This window comes from Alligator sinensis, unplaced genomic scaffold (genome assembly GCF_000455745.1).
Source record: "Alligator sinensis unplaced genomic scaffold, ASM45574v1 scaffold885_1, whole genome shotgun sequence".
NCBI lineage: Eukaryota > Metazoa > Chordata > Crocodylia > Alligatoridae > Alligator > Alligator sinensis.
The window spans coordinates 505,877-514,990 of NW_005842056.1; the positions used below are offsets into that span (position 1 = coordinate 505,877).

General features: G+C 51.0%; 1 protein-coding gene across 1 annotated transcript; it reads left to right on the plus strand.

The window, feature by feature from the left end:
- The first annotated feature begins 2,393 nt into the window (after positions 1–2,393).
- On the plus strand, positions 2,394–8,696 carry LOC106722162 (zinc finger protein 585A-like). Its single transcript, XM_014519614.2, has 2 exons — positions 2,394–2,490; positions 4,254–8,696. Exon 2 carries the CDS (start codon positions 4,683–4,685, stop codon positions 6,645–6,647), a length of 1,965 nt encoding a protein of 654 aa, XP_014375100.1. The 5' UTR covers positions 2,394–2,490; positions 4,254–4,682; the 3' UTR covers positions 6,648–8,696.
- The last annotated feature ends 418 nt before the right edge of the window (positions 8,697–9,114 follow it).

The window sequence follows — 9,114 nt, forward strand, 5'->3', positions numbered from 1 at the left end:
GAGGTCCAGGGGAGGGGGAAATAAAACCCACCTCATTTCACGTGCGAACACCAAAGCCGTGATAATCTCGTCAAGGTTGTTCTCATCAATGCTTAATAAAGTGCAAAGACAACAAAGCCATTTCATCAGGACCGGGCAAGATTGCAGGAGAGGGGGACTGCTGGAAAGGGACCAGGCAGAAGCAGGGAGAGCTGAGCGGCCTTGTCCCCAGAAAGCTAAAGAGATTCAATTAGCATCACTAATAATTTGCAAACCCACTTGCAGATCCCGGCCAGATCCGGGGCTGGTAGAAATCAGCTGCAGCTCCAGTAAAATGAAGCTGCTTTAAGCCAAGCCGAGGTGGTGGAGATGGCTGGGGATCTGGCTTTCATTTTTCAGGTGACTTGTTATGCAAATGAGCTGCCAAGCCACGGTGGGGGAACCACTGGAGACCCCGGGGTAGTCAATGAGTAATGGCAGCAGAGCGCTGCGGCCCAAGGCTACTTGGTAATTACTTCAGAAAGGCCGACTTCATTTGAAAGTCAAGTTGATGAATACGCTTGGGCTAGCGAGGCCAGGAGGGAAATGATCTGAAATGCATCTTTCTCCATCACCCCATAGAAAGTTTGCCCACTGTCTTGCTCCGCACGTGAAATTAGGTACTAAGATCCACAGCTGTAGAGACTCTGTGCAGCAGCACAATGCATACAGCTCCATCCCAACTGAGATGCTCTGCCACACGAGTGCCCTCAAGCAAGCGGGCACGGCTAGCAAAAATCAGGGCTTGTCTATACTATCGAGCAGTGGTCACTAACTGGTGGATCGGGATCCACCAGTAAATCTCAGAGCCTCTTGGAGTCGATCCAAGGCTGGGGCGGGGGGCTGCGTGCCTGTGTGCATGCACTCACATGCCCCAGCCCAGCAGGTCAGTCCATGGGGGGAGGGAAGGGGCAAGGGCTACATCAAGGTCCCCCACAATGAGGGACAGTTGCGCAGAGGCAGGAGCAGGGGTAAGTTGAGTGGGGCCCTTTTATTAGACCAACTCAAATAGTTGGAAAAATTCTTCTTTGCAAGCTTTCGGGTACAAACACCCTTCCGACCTTGGTCAAATCACTCAACTTGTTTGTGCCTCAGTTTCCCTGCTTGTAAAATGGGGATAATTATGCTTAACCCACATGCAAAACACTTTGAGATCGTAGCTGGTAATGCTGGAGGTGTTGCCGAAGTGACAAGGCATTCGCCCCCAAATGTCATGTGTATCATGTGTGTAGGCTTCTATCTTCATATGCATGTCCCACAGTTTACATATGTGATATTAGTAACAGCCTGTCTTTGTTTCCTATGTAATCTACCATCCCAAATGATGATTTTCCAAGTGTCGTAGCTGGGGTTAATAGAGTCATCTGCTACAGGCCAGTGAGATATTAGCAAACTCCAATTACCCCGGCCTATTTTCTTCCAATTATGAAACTGATGATTGAATAACATCTGAGACCTGGCTTGGAGTGGAGGGCAGCCATGCTCCCGGCTCATTAATTACAATGACAAGCACGGTGTCCCAGCACGGGCTCTTCGAGACGTTACTTCGAGGAGACTGCAAGGTCCCTGTAGCAAAGGCGATGCTGCCGGTGGAAATAATCAGCCCCCACCGCACCCGTGGCTTTTAGCGAGGTCCTGCCTCAATGCCGCGATCCAGCAGCACGGATCGGTCTCATTGCCCACAGTCAGCAGGTGGTGCTCAGTATGCTGCAGGATCTGACCCTCACCAAGCCAGTGCCTCAGTTTCCTCCTCCGCAAACTCAGCAGAATACTTCTTCATCTGCCTCAGCAAGGCAATCAAAGAGTCCCATCGCTTTGGTGATGCAGCAACAAATGACGTGATGCTTATTTCCCCTATGGGGTCTTGGGAGCTGCTGGCGAGGTGTAAAATACTCCGGTTTGTCCCGCCGTTCAGCCGTTCCCCGACTGCGGCCTGTGACCCCGGGAGCCGCCTCCTAACTCTGGACAAAAGGAGCCTTTCTCCAGCAGGCCGCTGGGCCTTGTGCGGGTTGCTTTGGTCCAGCAATTCAAATGTCATCCAGCACAGAGGAGGGAGAGCTTGTCCCGGGTGGTGAGCACTACAATTCCCAGAAGGCAATGCGAGCTTGAGACCATTCCAAGAGAAGAAGCAATCCCGGAGCTAACGGTGCCCAAGAAAGGCAGATCGGTGGCATTTTTGGTGCCTCTCTTCCCCACCGCACCCCCGCGCCTGCTGCCCTTATCCCAGCAGCATCCCTAGCCCTTGCAGCTCTGCCTGCTTCCCGCATCCCCTCCTCTGCTCCCCCTGTGCACGCAGCCTTCGCTCCTGTCTTTGTTTCGTTCACCCTTCCTCCGGTAGCTCTCACTGCACTGGCCACAGACTTCCTTTAGGTCAGCACAGATGCGACTGCAAAGCAAGTTGTAGCCAAGTCGCAAACATTTTTGGACTGCCAGGGAGGACGGAAATCCTGCCTGGAGGCATGGATTGCTCAGGTAAGGCCTTTTTCAACCCTCTCGTGCCTGTACTTTGCATAACAACCCCAGTGATAACAGTCCCCGGGATCTGATTCGTCCCTGCCTGGTTCAGCGGGGTCCCGTAGGATCCCTGCATGCTAGAAAATGTAGCATGGTTTTGAGCCGATCTGGATTCAATAAATCGCACTTGGCATAAGGAGGAAGCGGCTGAAACACTGCCGGCAACATGCTGAACAACAGAGATTTGCATAGATCGTAATGTCAGAAGAGAGTCTGACTTCCCGTATAACACAGCGGCGGTGGCATCCTCCCCAGTGGTTCTTGCCAAATCACATGTGTTTGATCCACAGCAATCTGTCTGAGAAAGAGAGCCCGTCTTGCCTGAATGATTCCCACTGATGGAGACCTGCCTGGCATCCCTGGTCGTTCTGCTGTTAAAAATATGCTTTGAAACTTCACCAACTTCCTTTCCAGCCCCTGGGTACTGTTATGCCTTTGGCTAGTAAATTAAAGCACCCATTTCTAATAGGTATCACGATAATCACAGTCAGGCTCCCGCCGTTGCTGTTCTGCTTAGAAATAATACAGGCCTTCTATACACTGGCATCAGGCCGTGACTTTGCTCATTGTTGTTTCTTCCTCTGATTAAAGGGAAAACCTCTTCTCCATGACCTTTTTACTCCATAGCATATTTGAAGCAATTAACAGAGAAAAATGCTGCTATACCATGTGCAAGTGGGTGCTGAGCCTATGTACCTAGAGGCAAAATGACATTCAATGCAGCAGTGTCAAAAATAGTTTTCTTCTGCTGTACCCGTCTGTCTTGTTACCTATAGATCCTCTGTATCTGAGCGCTGTGTTCTAGCACCTCCCCCCTGCCACAGGTGTGCTCCAGCTGCGCTATGATTGCTGTATCTAGGTATTATTTATATACCCTGCTTTCCAAGCATTCATGTACCAAGAAGATTGTTGCCTTAAACCCCTCCACAATCCTAACCCATAACCTCAGCCACAGCCTCCCCCCAGCCACCTGAACCCTGTTTAAGAGCATTTCCCAGTACACTCTACCTGCAGCAACAGCATCTTCCAGTAACCCCCACCTTCCTCACTTCCACCTCCACATTTCCTTCCCAGGTGGGACTCATAGACATCCTAGGAAATGATTTTCTCCATATTCCTGTAGCACTACGTCCCAGCCATGTCGCATGGGCTGCACCCCTGACTCATTATAGGGCCCTGACTCAGTCATTCAACCTCACCGTGCCTCAGTTTCCCCATCTGCACAATGGAAATACAGGCTCTGCCTTCCAAAGCACTCTCCGACCTGCCCATGAGCAGTGCTTTGACTGAGTTCTGCGTGTGTTTTCAACTTGGATTTTGTCCTAATTTTTTTCATGTTTTGGCCACCCTGCACCTTTTTCTTCATGTCTGAATAATGGCCTTGGTCAAAATCGATTCTGTTGGGCTTGCTTAATTCACTAGTGTTTGTAAATCATTTTGACAAAAGCTACCAGGAAAGAGAAAATGAGTAAGCGTGCGAGAGAAAGAGAGAGCGGGAGTGCTTGACAGATCCCCCTATACATCCGGTCCACAAAAGTCATGAGTGTTTCCCCCCCACCTCTGGAAACTTTAACAGGAGCTATGATAGCTCATGCTTGCAGCGCAGAAGGTCCCTGGTTTGGTTCCCCGTGCTTCAAGCCTGCAGCCATTCTTTTCACATGAAAAAACAACATCAGTAACAGAAGGAATAATATCTTGACTTCTTTTCTATTTTAATGCAGGACACTAAGGCCCAGGACTGACTGAGAAGTCTCAGCAGGGATATGATGTACAGGAGCCCCTCGAGAAACAGTCTGGGAATGGAGTTATGAATGTGAAGAGAGTGGCCCCATGTTGCGTTAGAAGAAGAGGCGGTGGTAAAATGCCAGCTAGGGAGGAAACGGCACTACTTTGCCCCCCACAGGACCCCAGTATCTGAGTCTCCAAACACCGGCAATTTCTCCTCTCCATCAGCAAAGCTATGGGACATCAGCTGTCCTTCTGCTACCGCATCCTGATGGCTCCTACAGCTTCTCTTTGCCTGCCTTCCCAATCACCTCCCCCTGTAACACCACGGCTCCTTTCCTCCTGCCGGCTCCTTTAGCAGCCGCCGTGCGAACGAGGGGTACCCCTGACAAAGGGATCGTGTCCGCACACCAACCACTGGCACCATGAAGGATCTGGCCAGGCCGGCCAAGCGCACGGTGCAGAAGACGCACCTGTGCCCAGAATGTGGCAAGAGCTTCAGCAAGAAGGGGAACCTCAAAAGGCACCAGCGGATCCACACGGCCGAAGAGCTGCACACGTGTGGGGACTGCGGCAGGCGCTTCACGACGAGGGGACACCTGGCGACCCACCAGAGCATCCACACGGGAGTGAGGCCATTCCAGTGCCACGAATGTGGCCGGTGCTTCAGGCTGGAGATATGCCTGGCCGCTCACCACAAGACGCATGCAAAGGGCGGGCCATACCTCTGCCCCCACTGCGGGAAGAACCTCAGCACCAAGATCTACTTCAACATCCACATGAGGACCCACAAAGAGAAGAGGCCGTATGCATGCACGGACTGTGGGAAGAGCTTTGTGAAGAAGGGAACCCTGACAGCCCACAAGGAAATCCACAAGCGGGAGAAGCCATTTAAATGCACCGACTGTGGCCGGTGCTTTGGACAGAGTGCCACCTTGGTGGCCCACCAAAAGGTTCACCTTCGAGGAGGCCCATTCATCTGTACGGAGTGTGGGAGAAGCCTAAGCACCAAGAGGTACTTTAATGTCCACCAAAAAAACCACGCCAAGCAGAGGCCATCCGGTGCTAGCGGGCATGCAAATGGCATGTCTGTCCGGGTCATCCAGATTAAAGAGGAACCAGATGTGGCCTTCAAAGCTGGGGACAGTTTTAACCCGATGGAGAATACTTCAGTGCAAGGACCTCCTTCAGGAGATGGGATCCCAGGAACGATTGAATACAGAAACCGGTGCAGTCCAAAGATCCCTTGGGACATCCGGGCAAAGGAGGAACCAGACGCGTCCACTGAAGAGGAGGCCAACGTCCCTCTGCTAGCACATCAGATCTCTTTCATTAAGCAGGAACCGCAGGAAAGCACTGATGGGGAAAGCCAGTTCGATCCAAAGATACCTCTCATTAGTCCCCCGGGAATCCAGGTTAAGAAGGAAACGGATGCAGATCATGAACGTGCGGGGAGCGATGCCCAGATCAGCAACCTCACAACGTACAAGGAGCCCCACATTAAGGACGAACCTCAGGAGAGCGCAGACCGCACCAGCCCCTTCGGTCAGAAGAGCACCATCCAGAGAATCCAGATCAAGGAAGAACCCGGGATGGATGCTGGAAGTGGGAAAAACTGCAGCCCAAAGAAAAAGCAAAAGAAATGCCAGCAACCCAGCAAAGGAGGGTCTCCCAGTGCAGTTAACGAGAGTCAGGAGGCCAAAGCTAAAAGCAAGAAAAGTCCCTTGATCAAGACCGATGCTCCCAAAGAGGAAAGGATCTTTCCATGCCCTGACTGCGGGAAAAGCTTCAACCAGAAGTCAAACCTCACCAGGCACCGGAAGATCCACACCAGCGAGGGGCCGTATAAGTGCAGCGAGTGCGGGGAGAGCTTCCGCATGAACCGGAAGCTCGTCAGGCACCAGAGGATCCACATGAGCGAGCCATTCAAATGCACGGACTGCGGGAAGAGCTTCACTCAGAGGTCCAACCTTGTCCGGCACCAGAGGATCCACACCAAGGAGGAACCATACAAGTGTCCCGAGTGCGAGAAGACCTTCAATCAGAAAGCCAACCTCTTCCGCCACCAGTCCATCCACATCAGGATGGGCCCGTGCAAGTGCACCAAGTGCGGGAAGTGCTTCCCTCAAAAGCGCCACCTCATTAAACACCAAGCGCTTCACTCCAGAGGAGGGGCCTACAAGTGCCAGGTGTGTGGAAAGCGCTACAGGCTGAAGAAATATCTTAGGAGGCACCAGAAAATCCACCTGAGGGAGGAGCCCAGTGTGCGAGCAACACGCGGAGAAGGTCTTGGCGCAGCCAAAAGCACGAGCAACCACCATCCCACCCACCTGGAGCAGAGACCGCTCACTGCCGTGAAAAGCGAGGACAGCTTGAATGTCTCCGGGTGAGGCTCCATACGGGAGGAAAGCTGGCACGGGAAGGTGAAGAGTAAGGACTGAATCCTGCTGCCCTCACTTGTGCAGACTTTCTGCCGATGTTAGCAAAGGGAGACGCTCTGCTTGCTGAGCAAAGCATCAGGCTGGGACTGGGGACACCATGGGCCAAGTCCCAGTGCAGCGGTGGGGTTTCTGGATGACCTTAGGCCAGTCTCCCCAGACATAAGGTGATGCCAACCTCCTTTGGAAAGCGCTTTGAGATGTAGGGATAAGCAGCACCCTTAATGGGAGATTTGCACCTTTTGAGAAGGTCGAATTATGCCCAAATGACTCCAAAAGCTACTCCAGCTTGTATAGGCTGGATCTATCCAACAGCAAATGAAAGTCTTTATTTATAGTTGGCGATTTCTCAGTCAAGCTGTGATCTTACAAGTGGGACTCACTCCTGTAATTTTATTGACACGGGCATTAGTCCCGTTGAAACAAGAGCTGTATCAAAAGCTAGCTTGGAGATTCAGGTGCAGGGTAAAGCACAGCACACACACGTAGGCCAACGTTTTCAGCACTGGGTACCCCAAGTCATGCTCAGGGCAAAAAAGAGGTCTTGAGCTGAGTAGCTAAAACTGAGATATGCAAAATCAGTGTCCATTTTCAAACGCTTGGCTGACGGTGAACAAATTCTGCTCTGTTATACGGGGCCTATATCGCATTGCTTGGGCATATACGAGGGAAGCTTTTGGTATTTGTGACTAGCAGAAGCTGCCTTTAAGAACATGAGATGCTGCAGAGACATCCCCGGCTCCAGCAGACAAGGATAAGGAGTTGATGAGCAATGCGATTCTTGATCCTTACTACCTATTTTTTTTCCCCTTTAATGTGACTGAGAAACACTCGACGGGGTTTGGGATTTATTGGGCATTATTTAGGGACTTGATACAAGCAATCAAAAGCATTGCAACTTGGCAGCAGACTGCATGGACTGGAAACTACGGAGTAGACGACCCAAAACCCTTTATCTTGTGGGTAGATGTGGTTTGGTTTTGCTTGCGTGATGGCAGCTGCTAGGTTCTTCGGGGCATATTCAGAGCTCGCCACTCTTTACTGCTCTTAGCTGATTTTTTTTTTTTAATAATGGGGTGTACTCCCTAAAACAAGGGATTTTTAATGTGGTGGATTCATAGGAGACTTAATAAAAACCCAGCCTGACCAGAACCAGGGACCATTGGGGCCATACTCTGAGACCGACCACCCAAAGAGTTTTTAGCAATGTTGTTACATGACTATACATAGGCTGCAGATCAGGGGTGTGCATTCAGGTTCACCAGGTAGCTGTCATAGTTGTAGGAGTCTGAGCGTCGAGTCAAGAAGTGTCTTGGGTTATTAGCTGTTAGTTCTACCTCTGCTTTTGTGTCTCAAATGAAATCACCCTTCCCCAAGGAGTGTTGCACACATTGTGGCTTTTATATTCTTTTTCAGGGGCAACCGAGTCCAAGTGGGTATTCATGTTGGCCATTGTACAGGGGAAAACAACTTTAATTGCTGCCTGGGGTGTCTATAGGGACCACGCATGTGGAAACTGCTGAGGAGATATGGTGTATCTGTGTGTTTCCTGCGTGGTAGCACCCACTTTGTGTGTCGTGGAAAGGTCCACAGGAAGGGGGAGTGAAGGCAACTTGGGTAGACCATCAAGCTTCATGAGCGTGGAGACTGTGTTGCATTAAAACAACATGGTGGAGCCAGGCAGGGCATCCAAAACAATACACTAGGCCTGTCTGGGATGGGCCATATACCAGGGAGGTGCATTATCCCCTGAATGTCTGAATGCAATTGTTTCCTTACCATTAGACTAGATTTGTGGGCAAATGCTTTTACCCAGGAGGAGGCAGCTGTGCTTGACATTTGCAGTCTGAGCATCACTTAAAGAGCCAGGACACAAAGCTGCCCTTGAGCCAGCCAGTCAGCTTTCTCAGACGTAACTGAGCCTAGTATCACAGAGCAAGGAGAGCGTACAGCGTTCAGTGCGAGGGGCAAAAATCAGTGCTGATTGATTGTTACATCTCATTAAAGTATTTGGGAAAAAGAAAGTCTCCACTGTTTGGCAGCACTGACCAATACTCATTGTAGCCAATGCTCAGGGAGCCATACCTCCCAGTTCCCACAATGCAACACCTGATGAATACAGCATTGACATGTCCTTCGTGCTTTGCCCCAGGCATCGCCCCCATCCACTCGTTTCTACACCGCATGGAGCAAATCCCTGTAATGAGGCAACATAGCCACCTGAGCGTATGTCAGTAAGCACGCCGAGACAGACAGCCCTGCAGACGCATAGCTAATATGATGCGATGCCCGAGGTACTAGACTACCACGCAGGAGACCCAGACTTGGAGCCCTCTGCTCATCCCCATTGCTCAGAGATGCTGACCTCCTTTGTAAAATATTTGGAGATTGACTGATGGAAAAGGCCACATAGAAGTCA

Coding starts and splice junctions, on each gene's coding strand:
- LOC106722162 (XM_014519614.2), top strand. CDS start 4,683: ATGAAGGATCTGGCCAGGCCGGCCAAGCGCACGGTGCAGAAGACGCAC.